Source organism: Tachypleus tridentatus, chromosome 12 (genome assembly GCF_004210375.1).
Source record: "Tachypleus tridentatus isolate NWPU-2018 chromosome 12, ASM421037v1, whole genome shotgun sequence".
Classification (NCBI taxonomy): domain Eukaryota; kingdom Metazoa; phylum Arthropoda; class Merostomata; order Xiphosura; family Limulidae; genus Tachypleus; species Tachypleus tridentatus.
The window spans coordinates 98,981,586-99,007,483 of NC_134836.1; the positions used below are offsets into that span (position 1 = coordinate 98,981,586).

The following is a 25,898-nucleotide window of genomic DNA, read 5'->3' on the forward strand; positions in this document are numbered from 1 at the left end:
TATCGTTTTTGATAGAGTTATCGGTTGTGTTTATTCACTTAGCATATGAAGTGTACTCGTGAGCAGTTTGTGCGTAACGTAATTTGATAGATAATATGAACTGCACGTTCGCCGAGTGATTTACAACTTGTATGACAGACTTATCAGTGAAAGATGGTTCATAGAACAATAAAGCAATAAAATTAAGTATAAACTAATGTATACTGCTACGAGGTATAGTAGGAAACTCTTATGGTTACGACTCGGTCATAGAAACCCATCCTGAAGTGAAAGAGCTCTTTCGATAAATTTCTGTATTGCTTTGTTGAATCTTTCCCTTCTGAGAAGATTATAGGCTTCTGAAAGGTAAAGGATGGTTTCGAGCTTTTCTGAAAGGAAGCTTAACAGCTTCCTGTCTCATCCCGCTCCATTTCAAGTCCTGGGAACGTGAATACCCCAAAATTATCACCCTGGTACAAAGTTTTTTGGTAAAGGTGTGTAACCTAAACATTGAAACATAATATAAAAATTTTGGAATGTACGAAGATCTTACTTAGTTTTAATTTATATGTCGAAATATCTTATCTAGTGATTCAGTACTTTTGTTTTCATAATTCAGCTGTTTCTCCTCGTGAGATTAATTAAACTACGAAGAAATAAACCTATCTATTTATTTTCTATGTGCATTTAAGTATCTATTCGTATATATTTTCACATTATAGTAATTAGCAAAGAACAGATAATTATGTATAGCTATAAAGTCAAAAATAAAAGAGTAGCTCTGAAATATTTGTATTTTTTAACAGTGAAATTTACGTTTTTCGTTAGCCGTCTATGTTTCGCAACTGAATGAAACTTAGTTGATATCGCTACACGGAATTGAGGTTGATATTGTACTTCAGGGAAATTTATATTTCAATGAGCAGTATAAACGACGTAAGAATTTTTATATGTGTACATTATTTGGAAAAGTTTTCGTTTAATTAAGATAATTTTAAAGTAAATGAATAAATGATTAATGAGTATTTAATTGAAATTATAGATTAGTTTTATAATATATTTTCTTAACACAGTTAACTTCAGTCGTATGAGATAACTACTAGTTATACTGTTGTAGTGAAGTAAATTAGGCCTATTTCTAGAGTTATTGTGTTCGATAGGTTTTATAAGTGCTGTCTGTAAAAGTAAACGTTTTACAACATATAGTACTTTTCAAAGGTTACAGTGCATTTGGTTGTTTAAAATAAAATAGTAATTAGGTGTGCTTTTGTAGCCACAAAACGTGAAATACCATAAAAGACGTAATACTAACAGTAGCTGTCCATATACAAGAACACGTAATGATAAAACTCGAATATAATAACTGGAAGCATTTATTCAACGTTTCTGATTCCTCACAATTTCATATTCAGTAGTCTCGAGGTACAAAACAAACAATATTTGTAATTACAGCAGAAGTATATATGTAAGACTGAGAAATTTGAATAAGCAACTATAAGTCGAGAAAACGTGTCACAATTGAAATAGTTGAAAATTTAAATTTAGTGAAGACTGTACTATTTAGAGATGGAAGGAGAGCTTAACTGTTTTCTGAAAATTTATCTAATAAACATGCAAAGTCATATTACAATCTGTACTTAACTAGAAAGTGCAGAAACCAGTAGCAGTATGGAGCTATATAATGAATTTTACAGAAATGAGTGGTATATAAAACCAAATTGAAATGGAATTCTGATAATAAATACACTGAGAGCATTCATTATATCTTATTGAACTAACCAGGTGAGTGGAAGCATCAGTAATGTACAATGTTTTTTTTATAATAAGTTCAATATCATGTTGGCTGTTGAGAGAATTTTAAAGTTAGAGAGAGAAAGAAATGTTCTGTTTCTATCTTGTGCTGAACGATAGCAAGAGTTGGGGAAGGGAGTTGTAACTTCCAGTTTTTATTGATAAGCCCATATTTTTATTTTCTTGACATATATTTGTTTATTCATATTGTTTACTCCTACTTATATATTTATGTTGTAATTACTAATATTGTTTGTTTTGTATCACTTGATTACTGATGGTAGAATTGTGGGATTTCCAAAACATTTGTTAAATGCTTCCTATTATCACATTCATGTTTTGTTTTATCAAGTTGTCTTCTGAAAACTGAGTCAATTACACTTGGAGCAAGTTCAATAACCCTACAGGCTAAATTCATTTTGACTTTTTTTTTTTTAAACACCAATGCACCCTACATTATAATTACATGTAACTTAAGTTTGTATTATAATATAAGTGATTCATAACAATTACTTGTTTGACAAGATAATGTTTTTTTTTTTAAGGTTCCTCCCTTGTCTGACTGCAGCTTATACTTTTTTGTTGCTATTACTGTTGGAACAGCAAGTTACAACTTAATATTTTTTTAACCCTGGGTTAAAACATGAATAATGCCTGAAAACGTTTGAGTGGAAAACTTAATACTTTTGCTACACAGATAGGTAATATCCTCTGCTTTTAAATATGAAATGTAACCCCATACTTCTATTTTCTGGAAAGGTAACTAACAAATCTACAATTTTGTTAAACAGCCAGCATGGTTTTTACTGGGTAAAATCATGTCTCAAGAAGCTTTTTATCATCTCTGTAGATGTCACTACTTATAATGTTATGCTGATGAGGGTAAATTTATGAATTTGGCATATGTAGATTTTCAAAAGACTTCTGACAAAGTGCCACCTAAAAGACATGGGTGTGGGGAATTCAGTGACTTAGCATAGTGGATTAAGATGGTAAGAAGAAAAGAAAGAAAAGGTTGTAATAAATGGAGCTTAGTTAAATTTTATTAGAGTTACAAGTAGGGCACTTTAAGGCTTTGTGTTGGGACACTTAGCATTTTTGATATGCATTAACATTCTTTATAAAGTATTAGTTAACATTTTTCAAGAGTGCCGACAACATTAAGTTTTGAGCTTATAATTGGACACAAGGAGGGTGCTGTTATTTTACATTTAACTATGTTAAGTGTATAAGTGTGCAAGATACCTTAAACTACAATTAGGAGGAGTTTGGAGGATTTTAATATAATGACAAAAAAATCACCCTTGAATTCCATAGTCAAAAATAGTAGATTTACAGTAAAAGTTCAATTATATAGTTATTATTAATGAAAGAAAAATATTTAAAAATTGTACCTGTAAATTGAGCTTCCACACCATGCAACCTTTCCATTGGAACAGTTTTAACAAAATGCCAGTAACTGATATCAACTTATAACTTTAACTGGTGACCTAAGTGTGTGTGAAACCCATTTTAAGGCAAACTAAATTGTAGTTTCAATAAAATCCATCAGTTTCAAAAAACTCATGGATTTATAATACATGGATCAATGAAATAAAAATTGTTAACAACCGAGAGCTAAAAATTAAGTATGGACTGTCGTTCAACCTGTGAAAGTATAGGAGAAATTTTGTTAACATATTGGTTATAAATTTAAAATAACATGGTTGATAGATACATACCAGTAATACCCTCCACCTGTTTCATATCATGTCATGACTTAAAAACTGTTTTTATCTTTTTCATAATAGACTGTTTTAGCGTATGTACTTTTGCTCTAGTTAGACCTAACAATAAAATGTGTAGCAAACTGTTGTCAAGACAATCTACTGTTTGTTTATGCTTGATGGTATGATATAAAATAAGTTATTTCCAAGCTAACATGTAGTCTATTTCCAATCCCCATTCTTCATTTTTGACATGCTTTTGGAATTATTTGGGCACACATATATTTGTCAGTTTATACATTATGTTATGAACACCATGAAGGTTATTGTATGGCTTTTTTTTTTCAACAAATTCAATGTTTGAAGAAAATCGTAAATGATTTTAAAGTTTTGCTTGTGTGATTTTAAGCAAAAAATGCTTCTGGATCCAATTAAACCATCCAGACCAAAGTAGAACATGAAGAGAGCTATCATTTGATGCATCACTGATCCTTATTGGTCCAGCCAGTTTGAACTGACACCTTGTTTTGGGTTTTAACATTTGCTCACTTATTTTTGTCAAATGGTGGAAGAAAGGTTTAGCTATTGTTATTATTTTAAAGCTGATTTATTATAGTGGGAGTATTGTTGCCTTGAAATAAATTATGCAAACTCAGTGTGTATTAGTTCTGTAGGTGTTTTTCTTTTGTCGTTTGGTGTACAGCGATTAGTATTTTATTTATATATTTACAGCTGTGATTTTGCATTCATATACTTCCATGGCTAGGAACTTGTTGAGGGAAACTAACTTGTTAGTTTTGTAGAAGAAAATGATCTTGATGTTTTGGTCTATTAGTCTCTTAAGCCTTTCATGCAATGTGTTGCAATCAATGGTAGTAGGTAAGCAAACAGGATTTTGGGTTTTATCTGTGAGAATAGTGAATTTAAGGTGAGGGAGAAAATAAGGTTGTTTGTTTCCTGGTACATATCTCCAGTTAGGCCTCACTTAGGTTACTGTGTTCATTCTTTGTCACCTTACAGAATACTGAATCATGAAAAAAGAGGACAACAAGGATGGAGTCTGCCATATGAGGACAAGTTGAAAGTCTTTAAAAATGATTTTTTTCTTCAGAAACAAAAGAGGTTAAGAAATGATTAAATTGTTCAAAATTATAAAGGGGTTGTGATAGGATTTGTGTGTTAATAATAAGAATTATCAGGGTAGGGACATAGGTTTAAGATTTAGTAAAATGTGTCTGAAAATTAAGCAATTTCCTATTTCAAATAGGATGGTTGATCTTTGGAATAGACTGCTTTCAGATCTTCTAGATGCAACAGTTTTGAGAGAGTTCAATAGAGGTGCTAATCAACTGCTTGATGAGTCAGGGCTGGATATATATACAGATGAGTGTTGAAATCATGGGACAGCTGTGATAGGATAAAGGGCCCCTTATTTCTCAAATGTTTTTATTTTAGAAGAATCTAATACTGAAGTAACAAATCTATTAAAACTATCCATAGTGAATGATTTGTTTGAAGCAGAAGAATGACAAAGGATTCAGGTAATAATGCTAATGGAGTGTCTGTAGGTTCTATATAAACTATATATTTATCTGGATGATCATTATATCTTTTCACTGTAAAATATATTGTTAGATATTTTCTGTTTATATTGTTATGAAATCTGGAACCTTGTCTGTAATGTGTGGATATTTTAAGAATGTGTCCTCATTGCATCTGAATAAAATACTGTGATAGCTGCTTTATGGAAATTCACTTCAAAATGTTCCTTTTTTTAGGTCTTTTTAAGAAGTTGACTAAATCTTTCCTTGTATTAGTTATTGGGTTAGATTTGATCCTGTAACTGTCAACTTCAAATATAATTTGTAATACATTGGTACACTATTCTTTGCCTATAAATAATATGGTATTGCCTTTGGCTGCAGGTAGAATTTTTATTCTGTTGTCTCTCTCTAGATTCCTAAAAAACTTTCATATTAGGCTAGTGTTGTAGTAGAGCTTATGTTGCATGGATTTCTTGATTGCTGATTTTGGCTTGATTCAAGTTCCTTTTTTTTTTTTGGTAAGTTCTAAGGTCCCATCTGAGCTTCTGATCTCAAGTCTTTATTGATTTTCATGCTAAGTAATGAAACTTCATTGGGGTATATCTTGCAGTTCTGTATGTGGTCACTGATTCTAGTACAGTGTTTCTCAGTCTTTTTCACTGTAGTACCCCTTTCAGTAGAATGTGAGTGCTTGTGCTCCTCTTTAATAAATGTTTAGACCATTAAAATATTTTACTAAAATGAAAATTGTAAGGCAGTCAATAACAATCAATTCTTATGGTTTAATTTTAACAAATATAATGTGGAAATTCTGGAAACTTTTCTGTCTGTCCCCTTACTTATCCCCCTAAAGTTTACTGCCCCCTGAATTTTAAAAATGCCCACTTGGTTATTGTACTGCACAGCTTGGGAAATACTGTTCTAGTATGTAGTATTGAAGGCGTAGATTTTCTCATAAGATTTTTGTCTTGATGGCTGTTTATAGGAAACGCTTAACACCACTTTTAACTTTACGTAAATTTACCAAATTGCTCAAACTTCAATATTGACTGTATCTTTTCTGTACCTAAATGCAAATTATTGAAGCTACTGATATAATCTCAAGATGTAGGCTTAGTCACTGAAGAAATCTAAATATTCTTAACTATATGTTGTTGACATATTGATTGCTAATGCCATCGAGTCAGTTCAGTGAAAACCATGTATAAAAGTTACTGTTATCAGATAGCAGAATTGTGCATTATGTGTGTTGGTGGTTAATGGTGAGCATTCATACAGTTAAGAGCTGATTGTTAATATGTGTTAGAAGATAAACCTTGATATGTCATATCCTTGGTTATTTAAGAGGGAAGTTTATGATTTTTCCACTGGTTAAATTTGTTTGTATGGCTCATGTCTAATAATGGGAAAAAGACTATTTAGAATTCACCGAGAGAAATATTGTTGCCTGAATTCATTAATTTCCTCTAGAAGCGAGTAAAATTTATGTTTTTAATAACAGTTGGTTCAAGACTGCTGTTACTCTTCTAATGGCTATAGTTTAGTCAATTGTATTAAAAAAATACAGCCAGTGTTGATAACAGTACTGTGTTTTCAGTAAAGAATTTTATGTTTCAGAGTATGTTTGTTTTTACTTTGTGTTCAATTTACTCTTTTAAATTTTTATATAGAAAATTGTGGCTTTTGTTATGAACATCAGTGAACCTTAATATTGTTTATTGAGTGTGAAGGTGAATTGATTTTATAGTTGATTGTTTAAGGGCAAAAAAGTTAAATTTATTGTCAAAAGTTATATTTGCATCATTGCTAACTTTTTTGTAAATAATAATAATAAACATGCCTCCATTCTTTTGAACTCTTGTTACTCTATTATGCTCACTCACTTGTCCAGTAGTACCTGATTATGAATTTTAGTGAAACATTGTACATTTATAAATTTTTCTTAACTCATTCAAGTGCCCCCCAGTGGTTCAGAGGTATGTCTGCAGACTTGCAACGCTAAAATCCGGGTTTTGATACCCGTGGTGGGCAGAGCACAGATAGCTCATTGTGTAGCTTTGTGCTTAATTCAAAACAATAACTCATTAAAGCTGTCTTCAAGCTCTTATTACTTTCCTTCAGTGTAAAGGCTTTAAAAGTTTTTTTTTTTTTTTTTTAACTTAGCTCATAACAAGGTTATTGTTCTTGTTTTCTATACTGTAAGAAAGTTGGGGAAGCAGCTATTATGAATGTTCAGGTTTTAAAAAGTGACCTTTAATGTATCCAGGTTTATTTATAATTCAGTAGGATTGAGTGAACGTTAAAACTAATTTTAGTGTGTTTTTTTATGTATTGGTAACTACAGTTATCTGCAAGAAGCATTTTAAGTTGGTAGTCATTCAGCCTCATGCTATATTTAAAATGTAATTAACACAAAAAATAAAAATTGAGTTAAATTAACATGTTTGAAAAGGAGCAGTAGTTTGTTTTTATTCTAAAAAAATAATTTTATGCTGATGGCTTTATTACTAAAATAGTGTTTTGAAACATTAGTTTTTTATCAATAAACCAAGTGTTTTCACTACTATTACATCATTTAATTCCTGGAAGAGGTGCAATAATAAATCAATACATTCCTACTACAGTTGGATCCTTGAAACAGCGTGGTGAGGTGTAGGCTGAGCTAGTGTCACAAGTCTATTGCTCAAGCTGGTGTAATCTGTTTACTAATGTCTAGTACATGAAAAGATAAGGTGATTAAGTGCTGAGTAGGAAAAACATATTTGTTAAGCTAAGGTTCTTTAAGTGTTTTTAATTTTCTGAACACTTGCTTTTGAGTGAGTCATCCTATTTCTTTTGTATACAGATTGCTTATTTTATATTTGGTAAAAGCTCTGTTCAGTGTACAGTGTAAGCACACAAGATGGTTGTAGTAGTGAGCTGCAGATCTAGAAATACTGATAAAGTAAACTAGTAAAGTACGTACTAGATGAGCTTACAAAATGTAGACTGTCTAGTGAACTGATGTTTGTGTGTACATGAAGTGAGCCTTAAAAACCTTATGTAAAGTGTTTTCTGTCACCCTAATCTTAGATTTAGAATATAAATGAAGTATATTGTTTTAAATTTTTGCAGTAAAGTTACTGTCGAGGTAAAGTTATTTTTAAAATTCCTTAATTTTGTACTTTATAAATTAAAATAAAAGTTGCACTTTATAAGGTTAATTTGAGCATATTATTTCAAGCAATTGTTTTATTTCAATTTTTTTGATTAGTCAGCTAAGGTTCCCCTTCTGCTCCCTTTTGAAGTCAGGAGACACCATACCTTGATGGAGTTTCTGAAAACAGCAGGAGAGTACTGTCAATCTCAGCATAAGTGAAATTTCTGTCAGAACATCTTAGTAATTGGTCTTTTGACTCCATGGAATTTGGTTAAAGTAGAGTGAATCATAAAGCCAAAGATATTAACGAACTGATAAGTTGTTACAATTCTCAGTTTGAGGTAAAGTGGCTTTTATTGGCCCATTTATAAATCTTAGAACTTGATTCTACATAGGAAAAAAAAAGGATTTAACTTTCTGTTGTTGTACAAAGTTTTTGTAATGAGCATTATGAAACGTAAAGGGATTCGACCAGCACCTTCAGAAATTTCGTACAAAAACATGAGATTCTTGATACTGGATCGACCATCAGATTCTACACTCCCAGATTTTTTAGAGGTGAGTATTTTTTGTTATAAAAATGCATGTTATGTATAATATGTGCCTAGCAGTATTTGTTTGACAAATAAAACATTCTCCTGATAGTTGATGCTTTGTAGAAGTATCCAAGCTATTTGTTGTTTATTTTTATTTTCTATTTTATTGTCTAGTACCTGAGTGTGTATTGTTTATAATGAACAATATTTTATTGTGACACAGTTGGTTAAGTGTTAGAAACAAATTTTAAAACATAAATTGATATTGTTTTGGGTCATAAAGTATTCTCATGTAGAAATGGAAGCTAGATGAAATTTTAGTGAAGAATTAAAGTTAAATCTTTTTGTGTTATTTTCAGAATTTAAAAAAATCATTTCAAATTATTATTACATTTATCAAGCAAATAAATTTATGTATATATTTCAAATGATTTAAAAGTCCCCTCGGTGTGGATTCCTGTAAGTGGTGAGGGGACCTCCCAGGGAAGGTTCTGTTCTATCTGGTTACCTTCTCTGGGATCTAAACATCCATCCACATGTTTGTTGTGCGTGGCGACCCATGAAGGGGAGGAGAGGATCCTGGTGGTTGAGGGTCCAACCCTAACACACCACTTTGGCCTCAATTCCTGTAGGCGCCTTTGGGTGGCCCTTGGGTCAATCGGCTGGTCCACTTGGGCTAGAGTCAACCAAGTACCAGTGTTGGAAGTTCTCAATGGGTGTTGTGGACATTGTGCCTGATGCTGGTGTTTGGGTATAGTGCTCACGAAACCCTGGTGTTGCTGCATTGTCCTTGCATGATTTTGTAGTGCGTCCCCTTGTAGGGCTCCATGATGGGTGGGGTCAGTGGGTACCAAAATTTTTTCTTTTTCCTATGGATCCTCTAAAAAATTTAAATAAAATTGTAAAAAAACAGTCAATGGGTAAGCGACCACGTCTTGAATACTCAGAACAGCAATCTTCAACATCAGTAACACACGTACCTCATTTTCTTATATTACATTCTCTTCGAAAACCTTTAGGGCAAATGTCCCCTTTTTTTATTCAAAAGGGACTAGAGGGACTTGCTGGCTCTCCAAAGTCAGTAAAGAAACTTCGATCTGGTGACATATTGGTTGAAACATCCACATCCCAACACAGTGAACTCCTCTTGAATTCAAAGGCAATTGGGGATATACCTATTGAGGTTACACCCCATGCTACCTTGAATTCTTCATGAGGAGTTATTGTTGAAAGGGATTTGAAGAACGCTCCCCAGTCAGAGATTCTTGCTGGTCTCTCCACTCAAGGAGTTTCTGCAGTGAGGCGCATCTCCACTCGCAAAGATGGAGTTACACTGCCAACAAATACCCTCGTTTTAACATTTACTTCACCACGTGCACCTGCCACCATCAAGGCAGGTTATCTCATTTGCAGGGTTCGGCCATACATACCAAACCCTCTTCGATGTTTCCAATGTCAGAGATTCGGCCACTCAAAGACATCTTGTTGTGGTTCCCTGACATGTGCTCGTTGTGGAGGCAAGGACCACGATGCCTATGACTGTGACAAGAACCCACATTTCGTAATCTGCAATGGTTCTCACCCCTCTTACTTTCATTCTTGCCCAAAATGGTTGGAGGAAAAGAGGTGCAGTGTTTGAAAACGACACATAACATTAGTTATCCTGAGGCTCGGAAATTGCTGTCCACAACTCCATTTCGACATATGCTGCTGCACTTCATTCCACAACTACAGTGGGAGTGCAGACAGATCTCTCTGTGCCTCCAAGAGAATCGTTTTCAAAACAAATGAAAAGCCTTTGACCTCCGTGGTTAAAAGGTTGATGAATCGACTTCCACACCCATCTCTGTTCCTCCCATACCTTCCAACAAACCTCAAGATCCACGCCCTTCAGTTTCAAATACAGGCATTTCTTCTGATACATCTTTTCTCCCACCACAAGAGACAAAACAATTATTCGCTCACGCCCTCAGTCACTGGATTCCCCTTCCAATAACAAAACCTGCCCACCCGACCCAGAGCAGGATCCATGGAGGTTGATAGACCTCCTCCCACCAAAGACAGTAAAGAAAAAAAGACGTGGTCGTAAACTGAAGGGTTTCTCCAGCCACTTCACCTACCTGTTCTTAATAATGGCCACCTTGACACAATGGAACTGTCGAGGTTTACGTTCTAATCTGTTTGTCTTTCTTTACAAGAAACATTTCTCAAAACTGCTGATACTGTCTCCATTCGGCAGTTTTCTCTGTACAGAAATGACAGGTTGTGTGATGGTCGAGTACATGGAGGGTGGCACTGTTGGTTGATCAACACGCGCCCACCCTGTCTTTGTCACTCAACACACCCTTGGAGGCTGTAGCCATCCTGTGTTTCCTTGGGTCATACCATCACTGTTTGTTCTCTGTACCTGTCCCCTGGAGAGACATATGATCAATCAGATCTTGATGCTCTCGTTGAACAATTGCCATCTCCATTTCTAATCCTAGGGATTTTAATGGACATCATCCCCTCTGGGAAGTGCTATTATTGATGGGAGGGCCGATCTGTAGAGTGGATGCTCTCTGATCACAATCTTTCTCTTTTCAATACTGGTTCTTCCACTTACCTTCATGCACCTAGTCAGTCCTTACCGCTATTGATCTCTCAGTTTGCTCCCCTTCATTATTCTCCCATTTTCATGGAGGGTTGACAGTAATCCACTAGGCAGTGATCATTTTCCGATCCTTTTGAGAGAGACTGGCTGTGGTCGATGCCACCCTACCCGCATGCCCCGGTGGAAGCTGGATCAGGCAGACTGGTCCACTTTCACTGCTCTCACAGAACTTGATCCTGCCATCGTAAATCAGCCATCAATAGACGACTGTGTAGCAGCGGTAACTGACTGTATTACACATGCAGCTGCTCAGTGTATTCCTAAAACCTCGACACGTTTTCCACGATATCCTCGTCCGTGGTGGAATCCTGCTTGCCACTTAGCACGGAAGGCTCAAAAGCGGGCCTGGGATACTTTTCGAGATATCCCACACTTTCAAACTGGGTTGCTTTCCAACGGGCCCGTGCACATGCTAGGTGGGTAAGATGTCAAAGCCAGAAGGAATCTTGGATTAAGTTCACAACCAGCATATCTTCTACCACCAGTTCCAAGATCATATGGGACAGGATTCAAAAGGTTAATGGGCACTGCAATTCTGTCCCTCTCTCGATCTTACTCTCTGATGGTCAGGAGGTGACTGATGTTCGGAACATCGCTAACACTCTAGGTGAAAGCTTTTGCCGGTATCTAGCACTTCTGCTTGTTCCTCCACCTTCCTGGCCATCAAGACTCGGGCAGAGCGATCACCTCTTTCCTTCGAACTGACTGTTTCTTTGACTATAATTGTCCCTTTACCCTGGTGGAACTAAAATGGCCCTTCATTGGTCTGCCAGTACATCTGTTGGACCTGATGATATTCATTATGACATGCTGCACCATCTATCTCCTGCTTCTCTTGATGTCCTTCTGATTGTTTTCAACCAGATCTGGCAGGAGAATGTTTTTCCTGATGCCTGGCGCCAGGCTATTATTTTACCTTTCTCTAAGCCAGGGAAAGATCCCAAGATTCCTTCAAACTACGGTCCAATTGCTTTTGACGAGCTGTCTCTGTAAGACATTAGAAAGGATGGTTAATGCTCGCTTTGTTTGGTTCCTTGAATCAAACAACCTCCTCTTGCCCACCCAGTGTGGGTTCCGTCGACAGCACTCCACCACAGACCACCTAATTGCCTTGAAACATCTATCAGAGAAGCCTTTCTCAACCGCCAACATCTTGTATCAATATTCTTTGACATAGAGAAGGCTTACAACACAACATGGAGGTATGGCGTTTTGCGAGACCTCCATACATATGGGTCACGTGGCTATCTACCCATGTTTATTAAAAAATTTTTAATGGACAGGAGATTCCAAGTTCGTGTGGGTTCGACACTTTGCCGTTCTTTTGTACAGGAACTTGGGGTCCCTCAGGGCTGTGTATTGAGTGTTACACTCTTCAGTATAAAGATAAATGCCATCACTGAACAACTCCGTCTCACTTTTGTGAATGGGCTGTATGTCGACGACTTTCACATCTCATGTCAGTCGTCAAACATGAGATATATTGAGCGGCAACTACAAACCGCCCTCAAATGTGTAATGGAAATGGACTCTGGCGAACGGCTTTAATTTCTCTCTCTTCAAAACTGTATGCATGCACTTTTGCCGTCGACGGGGTATTCACCCTGATCCTGAACTTCATATCGGTGAAGTTTTGCTGCCAGTGGTCCCAAGTTCTTGGGGCTTATCTTTGATCGTAAACTGACCTTTATACCACACTTAAAGCAGCTTCGGGTCAAATGCACAAGAGCACTGAACATCCTCCGTGTTCTCTCTTCTACCAGTTGGGGCAGATTGCTGTTCAATGTTAAAGGTATATCGTGCTCTTATTAGATCGAAACTCGATTATGGATCAATGATCTATGGCTCTGCCAGATTCTTGGCCTTAAAGATGCTGGACCCCATTCATCACCAAGGACTTTGACTCTGCACTGGGGCTTTCCGCACCTCTCCAGTTCAAAGTATATACATTGAATCTCATGAACCTTCTCTACACCTTCGCCGCTTGCAACTATCTTTACAATATACTTCAAACTTCATTCCTTACCAAAGCATCCCACCTGGAAATGTGTTTTCCTTCCTCGGTGGGCAGTAATTTTTCAGAACAGACATCTGTCATTGCTCCGCTTGGCCTTCGCATCCAGGCTAATTGGATGAATTGGGTCTGTCCTTGATAACATTGCAGATTCCACAGGTTGGCCCATCCCACCATGGCTTATTACAGCCCCAAATGTGACCTTTCTTTCAGTCATCTAGAAAAGGCAGATACTCCAGATTGGAAGTACCATCTTTTATTCAATGAATATCTTTCAAACAATCATTCAGTTCCCATTTATACAGATGGTTCCAAATCAGGTAATTCAGTGGGCTCTGCTATGGTTTGCTATGGGTCAGTTGTTGCACGCAGAATCCCTTCTACAGCTTCTGTGTTCACTGCTGAACTGTATGCTATATCTCTTGCCCTGGATCATATTGCAGCTGAGCAGTACTCCAACTGCACTATTTATACTGATTCGCTTAGTTCTATACTTGCCTTGGAATCGCTACACGTTAGCTCACATCCTATTCTCACTGATATTCGAAACCGACTGGCCCATTTCTCATTAGCAGCTACTTCAATCCAGTTTTTTTGGATACCAGGCCATGTTGGTATTTGCAGGAACGAGCTTGCAGACATGGCAGCTAAATATGTCTGCTTCAGCACCATCACTCCTATGCCTATTCCGTACATAGACTATGGTGTTGTCTTCAAGGCTCAGCTCCGTGCCAGCTGGCAGTCCACTTGAGTGAGCAACGTGACAACAAACTCTTTCAAATCAAACCCAAAATTGGACTTTGGCCATCTAGCCCGTAAAGTTCGAAGGAGGAAGTTGTTCTCACTAGGCTATGCATTGGTCACAGTTTTTAACTCATCATTTTCTTTTATCTGGAACTGATGCACCAGTGTGTAGTTTGTGTAACACTCAAATCACTATCAGCCACGTTTTACTTTCTTGCCATCATTACAATTCTCAACGAAGGCAATATTTTAAACATATTTTTTCCCAGGGTCAGTCTGTAACATTGGACAGTTATTGGTGATGGTGACCCTGTCCACCTTGATAATGATTTTAATTTTTAATGGCCATTAATCTTTTAATCTCATTTAAGTGTTGCATATTTATTCATTACACCTTTTAATTGTGGTTCCTTTTTTACAGTTTTAATCTCTCTCCTTCAATTTGACATTGGACAATGGCCAGAACATTAAATAACTCGACACCAGGACTGGAAAGGCCAACTTCAGGTGACTAACGCTACTGTTTGAACTATCCGCTTGAACTACTTGTTAGTCGCCCTGGCGAAGTTGTTATTATACTTTTGCTGCATATCATTTCACACTTTTACTACTTAACTTTTAGTACTGGCTATATTGACTCATAACCCGAACCAGGACTGGAAAGACCAACTTCAGGTGACTGACGGTGGTTTTATACTTACCTGTTAGTCTTCCTGGCTGGTTATGTTACAGGTAGTTCTTACAACTTTGTTGACTGGATGTCAACATTGGTTTTACGCCATTTTCTGTTTTAATTGCCGCTTTGCTTTTATCTTCAATTACTTTTACAAATTTTACTCCATTTACTTGACTTTTATCTTTTTACTGACATTTGGCTGCTCATTATTACTGGAGTGTCTTTAAAACTTTTATTCTTTACATTTTGATAATAGCTGCTATACACATAACCTGGAACCAGGACTGGAAAGGCCAACTTCAGGTGATTGACGGTGGTTCTTGAACTTACCTGTTAGTCTTCCTGGCGGGTTATGATCATTACCATTTTGCTAGAGTAAATACCTTACAACTTCTTATACTCTGCCTTCTATCTTAACATTGTAGACTAGGTGTCAACATTGGTTTTATACTTTTTTTGTTTTACCTTCATTTCAATTTATGTCTATTACTACATTTATTTATTTATTTATATTTTTTTTTACATTTTTACCGAATGTCTGGCGCAGATAGCCTCGCTGCTTTGTGCCATAAAACACTAAATCAATCAATCAATCAATGATTTAAAAGTACAAAATATAGTGTGCATGTACACACACAGAAGAATCTGCATTTCTTCTGAAGTATTTCTTAAAGGTACAAGACTACCTAATTAGCACAATTCACACTTCTTTTCTGTTATATTTTTGATATAATAATTATTGTTTATATGTACATATTTTATTCAAGGTTGTCGTGGACACAGGCAATATATGGAGCTGGAATTTTCTATTTGATTAAACAGTGGACTTATTAATTGATCACATTTGATTGAACAATTAGTAAACCACATTTCTCACAATCCATACAAGCAATTTAAAATAAAAGTGGAATTTGTTTACTGTCTTAACTTCAAACATCACATTAATTTTATTTTTTACACAATTTTTTTAAAGTAATTTTAAATTTATTTTGGTTTCATGTGATAGACCTCAAGGTTGGCACTGACATATTTGTTAAAAACATGTTTTTGCCACAAATATTTTCTTGCATACTTTATGGGCATTTTTACTTGATATGGATGAATTATTTATTTTGATTAAATGCCTCTATGCAGTTCCATTTATCTTTTTTCAAGTATGCAGTAATCTCAGACTAGTGAGTTCTATAAATTGATTATTGAATAATAAAAATGTTTTATTCTTGTGATAAAGGTGATATTGTTTTTATTTAAAACATCTTTTAGAATTACATGTAATTTAACACCCATTTAGACAATTTATATATGTTATTTGAAAAGGAAAAGTATAGAAACAACATTCAATAAATCTTTGAGTCACCACAACATTTTGCAGTTGTCTACCATACAGTAAACATACCTGATTTGACAAAAATTTCATTTTATTTGGTGATCATAATAAAACAACACCATGTTTACAAAAACTGCAACTCAGTAAAACCAAGTATATTTATTAAAAAATAATAAGTCATTTTTAAAACTGTACATCTGTTTTAGTAATATGCAATAGTTTAATTTTTGCTCTATCCACTCATATTTAATCTTTATATCTATTTTCAAAGCTGTGTTTTATTAGTAAATGATAAAACCATTGGATGTGACACAATATCAGGCCTGTACTTGGAAACACTTGATAACATTTGCAGTGTTATAGCTTCTCAGTAAAATTTCTTTAGGACGGGTAGGAAAATTCTTAAGCAAAAAAATAAAAATTAAAAAGTAAATGTTGTTTACAGGCAAAACTCTTTGCAGTTGAGCAGAAATGAAAATTTTTTCTTGAGTTACAGTAATTGTCAGAATATAATAAAACATCAATTCTAAAGTACTTTTGAGTTCTAACATGTTTAAACATTTAAAATCAGTATATAAAATTGCTTTAATATTTGTAACAAAACTACATAAAAAGCGAGAGAAAATTAAGTCTTCAGGTACAGTAATTTGGGAATAAGTTATTTTTTATTCATCCTGAACTGATGTACTTGAAAATGCATAACACATGTATCAAGTAGTTCAAACTCTGCAACAATTTGAAACTAATATAAATTAATAATCAACTATGAGTTTCTCTTCTGAATTTTTGTTGATGAAAGTAAATTATTTGTGACATTTTCAAACAACAAATAAACTATTACTTTTAAAATATATTTAAAGTTTCAGCTACATTTACATCATGTGTAAGTTAATTGAATAATTTCTTTATTGCTGAAAGTAATTTCTTTAAAACCACATGTAGAGATCAATATATTTGACAAACACCAGTGATAACAAAAAAGTTAAATGAAATAAATATCATGGCTTGCAAGATGGAATAGTTTTAGTAAACATGATTCATGCATAGCTTACTTCACTTGTGTTACAGCCCAATAATTTCAAAGCTAATATCTTTAGTAATGTGATTGATATGAAATTAAAAACAGTAACAAACATTTCAAACCTTGTAATAAAAATTAGTAATAATTATATTTAGAATTTTTGTAATGTTCATTTTCTTTCTTTTTTTTTAAGTCATAACTTGTATAGTCATAGATCTTTCATTTTAAACTATTTTGGACATAATAACATAGAAACTTCATTCTCCCAAGTATTAACTTCCAATAATTAAAAATCAATTTTGTAACAAGTATATTTAATGAAAGCTGAAAGTGTTTTGAGCATTACTAATGTTATTGAAAATAAATCTGTAGTGTAAAGTACATGCAAATTGTTAGGGTGTTTGGAAAAAAAATGATGCATAAAAATTAACAGTTTCATTGTTTAATTGATATTCATATGGATGTATTTGGTTAGAAATGATCAGTTATTGACTGAGAACTTAATCAGATTGATGTAGACTTCAGCTATGTTGATTTAATAAAAAAACTGATGAAAAGCTTTTACAGTAATTTTAAGAGACCAATGAAATACAGACTTCTAAGATTTGTTTTTAATACTATACAATTACTTTTTATATTTATTTCTGAAAGAAAACAAAACATTTAAGAGATTATTGTTCCTTGAGATCTGTGCTTGTTTATGTAACATTAAAGAATACAGTTGTACAGTTATAAATTATGAATATAACAGTGTATAAAAAGACAGTAAATTTACACTGTTTAATATTCATGTAGCCAGAGAGTTTTCTTTCCTCTAGTCAGCAGTTAGCATTAATCATTTCACAGTGGAAGAGTAACTTTAGTGGTAATGGGAATTGAACTTGAGATTCAAATTACAAGGCTTTCCATCTACTCACTATGTAGCTTTATGCTTAATAACAAACAAACACATTGATGATATTTCAATTACTTGAATATTTAGAATAATCAAAAACTATGAATTCAGTTAGTCGATTATTTTTGTAATATTTGTTGTTGAATTGTAATTTCAATTAATCATTTAGTTTATGGGATACTCAATATTTACTGCTAGTTAACTGATTAAATTTCTCAGCCCTGGATGTATACAATGTCTAATGATTGCTTCAAAATATTGTGCAATGTTATTTAAAATGTGCATGTGTTGATGGAGAATTAGTGAAATTTTGTTGAATTTGTGAGTGTACAGCAGTATTTGTCCTTTTTAATGATGAGAACCCTACTTGAAATAAAAATGTATCTCAGAACGACTGGTATGGGTATTAGCACTTTCACTAATAAAGCAGAGAACATCGTTGCGACCTTGCTAGGTCATCTTAACCTTAACCTAGAAAGGTCGAAATGTTTTTTCTGCTTTATTAGTAGATGTGTTAATACCCATACCAGTCATTCTGAGATACAAGTTTTTATTTGAGAAAAGTAGTGTATTATTTTTATTACATGTGTCCTGATGACAGGCCGTATGGTTGGAAGACAGATTGTGAACTATAAGCTCACTTTATTGGCATAATAAAAAATGTATGTATAAGCGACAGAGGAAGGAAACTTTTAGTTTTATATTAGGGTTTAGCTTTCACTGTTTAAGTAAATTAATAATTGAATTTATTAGACACTTTTGAAGTGAACAGTTTTATGTAAGATAAATTTCATTAAAATGTATAGTTATGTGATTTGTAAAAAACTGTTATTTAGAAGGAAATAACATTGTGATACTGATATATTGTTAGTTGAGAACATTTTATTCAAAGAACAACTTACTGTCATCTTAAGCTCGTTATTGCTATAAGGTAAAAATGAGGATTTTTGAAATTGTATTCTTTTTACTTTGTATATTTATTAAGACAGTACATAGCTTACGTCTCAGATGTTAGAAGGTTTATAGAAAAAGTCATAACATTGTTATAGGTTAGTGTGTGTTCTATGCAGTAGATAATATAAAATGCATTTTTGGAATAACAAATAATGTTACACCTTGTGTGTAAAGATTAATTTGTTTATTGATTTATTTATCTAATTATGTATAACTGTTTGGTATGAATAAAACAAATATACTTCATATTAATTTATTGTATGCTGTAGGTCCTGAAGAAAAACAATGTTAAAGACCTTGTCAGAGTATGTGAGGTTACCTACAAAACTGACTTGTTGGACCAAGAGGGAATAGTTGTTCATGTGAGTTACGTTATGGAATATAATATTGAATTCTTCATTTTAAGTATTTTGAAATCTGATAAAGGTTTTAAAAATCGAATATATGGCTTGTTACTATGAGCTGTGCATAGTTTTTTTATTTGACTTCTATTTTGATTAGTCCATTAAATGTTTAGAGCTTTTCAAGTCAGTAATTTTTTATGCCAACATTAAGACACATAAAGTAATTGATCGTGCAGCTAAACGGTGTTTAAACTGAGAACAAAGCTACAGCAACAAGTCTTTCTGAAAAAGCTAACAGTGAATGATGAGAGACTATTATAGAAATAAAGTTTTTATATAAATGCTTTCACATGTGATTGCCAGGCCATACATTTAAGCTGTACTAAGTTACTTTGAAACATAACTTTTAGTGCAGAACCTTCATGAGTCACTGTTTCAGAAGTCAAACAAAAATGCTGCTAGAGAGTTTTAATATGTCTTTTATTACTGTGCATAAAGTTCATTATTTAAGAGGTGCATACACTGGCCAAGTAAATACAGTTTTGGAATTCTTCATGTGTATGAATGAGCCATATCCAAAATTTGATTTTTTGAAAATCAAATTTCATGTGTATCTGTCATTTCAAGCAGTTCCTATGTAATGCAGTTAAGGAATAGTTAATCTTTCATAAAAATTCTGTTTAAACATGGAAAATATATTACAAAATTATGTTGTGTCTCCCCAACTTTGGAATGCTGTAACTTTGTTTGCATTTATGATACTCATCTAAAATTCAAGGTTCTTGTCTGAGTATAAGAGTAAAATGCCAATATCATGTTTCAATTAAGTTTAAAAGTATAAGGCTGAAACATGTTGCAGTTTTCTTGTTATTGAGTTGAAAGATGATGTGGAATGACCCAATACTTGATGACGAGAAACCCATTTAAAATAAAAATATCTCGGAATGGTTGGTGTGGGTATTAACACATTTATAAATAAAGCAAGATGACTGAGCAAGGTCGAAACATTGTTCTATGTTTTATTTGTACGAGTGTTAATACCTATACAAGGTGTAAGCGAGATGGCCTAGCAAGGTTGAAACATTGTTCTATGTTTTATTTGTAAGTGTGTTAATACCTATACAAGGTGTAAGCGAGATGACCTAGCAAGGTCGAAACATTGTTCTATGCTTTATTTGTAAATTTGTTAATACCTCTACCAGCCATTCTGAGATACATTTTTATTTCAAATGGGTTTCTCGTCATCAAGAATTGGGTCATTTCATGTCATCTCACAACTCAAAAAAAAGAAAACTGCAACATGTTTCAGCCTTATACTTTTAAACTTAATTGAAACATGATATTGACATTTTACTATTATACTAGGAAAAGAATCTTGAATTTTAGATGAGTATCATAAATGCTAACAAAGTTACATCCTTCCAAAGTTGGGGAAGCACAACATAATTTTGTAATATATTTTCCATGTTTAAACAGGATTTTTAAGAAAGATTTATCTATCTTACTGAGTTCTTTTTACTTCTCTAATATGACTGTTTCTAATAGTAAAATAATTTTGCAGTAACTTGTCTAGACAGCAACTTGTGAAACTGAAATTGATATTTGATCCACTCCTGTGGTTATGTATATTTTTATATATATATGGAAGGTTTAATTCATTCTAAACTGTTGATTGTTTATTCACATGTCATATACTGTAGTGAGAGTATAAAAGAGACCATTTCAAAAAATTGAAAGATTCAAACAGGGCCATCATGTTTGACTCACTACATAAGCCATATCTCAGCAAAATAAAAAGATATGAGGTTCTTATTATATATTCTAACTTGCCAATATTAGTAATTTGAGTATCTAATTTGTATGAAATTGTAGACTTAGTACTTTGACATAAAAAATCTAATCTTAAACAGTGCTGCATTTAACATGTCACATGACTCACTAAAATCTGTATTTGGTTGGGTTGTTTTAATATTTATTTTTCAGTTAAGAAATTAACACATGTATAATATTAGTTTGAATTCTAGCCTACAACTTTATTCCAATCTTATTGATATTTTGAATGTATGTCAATAAACAAAATGACATGGCCTTTGAACCTTGACTTGTTGTGAAAGGGTTAAGTTTTTTTTTTGTCTACAAAAACATACATATATATAGAGTGAAAGTTTGTCAAATTTTATATACAATTTGTACTTCCAAGAGCTATAGTTATAAGGTTGTGTAAAATGGACAAGCCTGTTGTGATATGGCTGTTCTTCAAATGACAGAAAATCATTGGGATACACCAGAGGGGTTAATTTGAAAGGTTAGAACATTGTTTTTCAGTTGTAATCAATTCATAGATCATTTTAAAGAAAATCAGAGATACGTTGTACAATATATTCATATAAGCTTATTTTGGTGAATAGCCATACTAGTTTGGCTAAAGGTCATTTTTGTGTGTCAGGACTTTAAACTAGGACCTCAAATCTTTGGTGCTATGTCTGAATACTTTTGGCAGGATAGTGTGTAATATGAAATATTAATGATGTTTCAAATTAATCAGTTGAGTTGCACTAATAAAAACTAATTTTCTTTTTCAGGATTGGCAATTTGAAGATGGGACTTCTCCTCCAGCAGACATTGTGGATGGTTGGTTCAATCTTCTTCGAACCAGGTTCAGGGAAAATCCAGAGAGTTGTGTAGCAGTTCATTGTGTTGCAGGGCTTGGCAGGTTTGTTCTATGGTTTTGCTCTATGTAATCATATGTTGTAAAACTATTTTTGCAACCAAAACCTCAAAGAATTGAGAAAAAATAGAGATGAATGTATAATGTATTAAATATTTTAATTTTTGAATTGGAAAAGTAATTGTTATGCAAAAATCCATGTGAAAGAAAATGCAGAAATGCAAATGTATTTGTTTGTAAACATTTCCTTTCAAGTCAACCAACTGTTTTGTTTTTTTTAAAGCAGTGTTTTAACCCTTTCTATAAATTGTAAAAAATTAATAAGTCATATGTGTCTGCTTAAGGCATTCTGCCTCTAACTCTCTTTTTACTGCAATTTGTTCATCTTCATTTTGTCTTTACTCTTTTGCTATATCTCCAATTTCCATTTACTCACAGTGGCTCTTCATTGTAACCCCAGACTTTTATCTCTTTCTTTACTGCTTTTTATTTAAATTGGTTTCTCTGTTTATGGTATCTCCCTTGTCTTTTTTCCTTTTTTTTCTTAACAAAGGTTTTTTTATATTATTTGAAATCTCACACTGGGGTTGTTCACCAACAATTTTCCTTGATTTCCTGGCTCTGAAAACCATGGATACCTTGGTTGGCTACCTGATCTCACAAGTTCTTGAGACTATCCCCTCTCCTGTTCCTCATCCTAGCACTTCTGATCATTGTTCTTCTTCCCTATTGCAATGGGCTCTTGAGACTCTCATCTGTAATTTGATATTGAAGGCACTTTATTCTCCTTATCTTCCTGCATGAAAGGGTTTTCTGCTTTTGGGGGCTTTAAATTATGTATATACTTGCATCTCTTTCAGTGGGTTTGGGGAATCTGTGGCATGTATTGTTTAATTTTTTATCTGTCCCTCTGTCTCTTTATTCATATTTCTGTTCCTCTGCAGGGTGGTTCAATCACACCAACAAATCCCAGAGCATCCTCCCCTCCTCCACCTCACTTTCTCTTTTCTTCTTATGTCTTCATTTCTGATTATGGGCTCTTGACAAACCTTCCACTCTCTTTGGAGTCTGGTCTTTTGAGGAACAACTCCTGCTTTTAATGATCTGATGATGTCTGTAACTTTTCATTATGCCAATGTCTTTGGTCTTGGTGGTAGGGACATCTCATTATGATTGATTCCTTTACTTATATGGCCATTTCTTGAACGGCCAGAAAGGTATCCACTTTCAGGGTGTGTGCTTTACCTGGATTTTTGATGAAGTCCTATCTGTTTCAATGATTGCTAGTTACTGAGTGGCATTAACCTCTTCTTTCATCTGTTACACAGTACTGCTTCTTTTGTTTTTTTAGTTTTCTTTATCTCTTCACATGTGGTCATCATTTTGTTCAGATATTTACATCTTTGTAGCCTCTTGTACTGCATTATTAGGCCATTTTATTTGTTCCTTGACTGTTCCAAAGACTTGGGCTGCTTATTGAATAATCAGATGTTTTCTTATTCTTTTTGTTTCTGTTATCTCTTTATACAATTATTTTGTTGATGATAGAATTTTATGTGTAGTTAGGGCTGTTTATTGTTATCCAGCTCAGACTGTCCTTGTTCAATGACATTGCCTGTTTTTTCTGTGGCTTACCTCCTTTTCTTAGGAACTCATTCCCCCTTCTACTTTCACTGGTTGAGTGTCTGCTCATCTCACTGGCATATTCTCCTTTGGATGAGTTAAACCAAATGGTTTTTAACATCATCTTTGGTGTATTTTAACTTTTCTTGCTTCCTTTCCCTGTTAGCATAGGAGAGATCTTGAAGACATATATGTGGAGTACATCTGAAATGTTCCTTTTCCTTGGCTTCTGTCAGTGGGCTTTTATTTGTTTCTGATTTTAACCTCCCTTAGGTTGCCATTTTCTGGTTTACCCAGCTGAGAGCATTTATTTGTGAATTTATAAAGCCTTTACTAAGTAAGTCTGCATTCAAGGTAATTTTTATGTTAAGAATAGAAATGTTTTTCATATTACAGTTTTCATATTTTATTTGCATAATCTGTGGAACCTGTTTAGTGAATATCAAAATTTTCTTTCTAGAGTAATTGCATTTTGTAACAGATGATTATAATTACATATCCAAATATTTTCAGTCCTCTAACCTTTTTACAACTACTTTCAGTTAATTTTGTTTTATTGGTTGTTAAACCAAGTTGTAATGAACAAAGTATTCAGTAACATTGTGCACAAGGAGCTCACATGAAATTCCTGTGAATTTTTTTCTTTTTACTTATCTAATTTAATGAGTTTATAGTTTCTTTATCTTTTAGTTATATTTCTAATAATAAATTAAAATGTGTGTTAAAAGCAAGCACTTTTAAACTTGAATGATATCACTGAGATTAAAATGTGTTTGAAAAGAAATGTTTATTAAACTTTAAATTAGTGTACTATCTTATCTCTACAGTATTCTAATATCAGTAGTGAGATTCTTAAAGTGTTACTCTATTTTATTTTTTAAAGTTGTAAAAGCTATTAAATTAGCATAAGTATCACTTTTAAGGTTTTCAGAGTTGTGAGATGAAACTTAAGTAATGTGTAACAGAAAAAAAGTTATAATTTTTATCACTTTGGTAAATATGTAGAAGTGAGAAAATACTGAACAAAAGCTTATTATTTTTCAATAAATACTGATTATGTTCTGTATTACACAATCTTTGATTTGTCTGTGAAAAATATTGATAAATCTTGCTATTAATTGGGAATCCAAAACCACTGATTTGGATGTATGGTATGTAGAGTAAGTCCTATTGTTTTTGATAACACACTTATAAATTGCAACTTTATTGCTCACTTTTGTGATTGTTAAACATTTCAGTTAAGTTTTATGGATTTTAGCACCAGACTGTAAAATTTATCTAGTGTTTTTTAACTAAGCTTTCACTTGTATGAGTTTGTTTTCACAGAATCTGCCGATTCTGTTAGTTATGTCCTTAGGATTTGAGTTTGAGCAGGATAAAGCAGTCTTGGTAAAGTGGGTTTTAATTTTGCAAGGTATATTTGAGCTATCAATCTTGTGAGTTGTGTTTGACGTTGTACTTTGACCCATGGTAAAGTTCTAGTAAAGTTTATGTTGGTACTCTGTTGTATACCCAGATGAATGTGTCATTATACTCTTGCTCTACTGTGTTCTCTAAAATTTATAGATTGTCAGGATTTTAAGTATTGTGAAGAAAAGTAAAAAATAGTACTACTTAGAACGAAATTTAATATTTTGAAAAAGTAATGCAAATCATTTTATGCTGATACATAGTAGGTACTACTTTAATTTATGGGTGCTTCATGTTATTTGAAATCAACCTTTATTGTGACCACAGTAAAGATATCAGAGAGTAAAAAAAGATAAATTACAATTTGTAGATAAAAGTGCATGTGTCTGTGACAAGAAAAGGTAAATGCATTTCATCCATCTCTCCAGACACTACATTGATTTTTAATAACAATTATGATAGATCACAATTCTGATAGCCAGTTGAATTAAAATTTTACTTAGCCAGAAATAATACAGTTTCCAATTAAATGAGTTTGAATTTTATTAATAGGTACCCTGGTGGCTTGATAGTAGGTTTAAGTACTTATAACATTCAACATAGGGGAGCACACCACAGATAGCTTAATATGCAGCATTGCACTAAACAGCAGTTTATTTGTTTGAAATACATGAAAAGCAAGAAACTCCAGTAATTAAAAACACAATGTTACTATTTATTCAAATAAAATGTTTGTATTGTAAAAGCTCAATACTAGGAGTAAAATCCACAGCTGTTGTAAGAGGTTTCATGAAGGGTGAGTGTGTTATTATTTGGACTCTTATCCCATTTTCTGTTAAATTTTGAGCCAATTTGTAAAGTTTCTTGTTTTTGT

At 33.4% G+C, this 25,898-nt stretch overlaps 1 protein-coding gene across 10 annotated transcripts in view; it reads left to right on the forward strand.

Moving 5' to 3' along the window:
* Positions 1-331: 331 nt before the first annotated feature.
* LOC143234135 (PRL-1 phosphatase-like) overlaps positions 332-25,898 on the forward strand; it is a 33,793-nt gene continuing 8,226 nt past the window's right edge. For 2 of the 10 annotated variants that reach the window (XM_076471235.1, XM_076471226.1), the window contains exons 1-4: positions 764-915; positions 8,274-8,717; positions 19,249-19,341; positions 21,906-22,036. In XM_076471235.1, coding sequence (XP_076327350.1) covers positions 8,601-8,717; positions 19,249-19,341; positions 21,906-22,036 — 341 coding nt within the window. In that variant the 5' untranslated portion in view covers positions 764-915; positions 8,274-8,600. The other 8 variants (XM_076471234.1, XM_076471233.1, XM_076471231.1 and 5 more) reach the window with 8 other exon arrangements.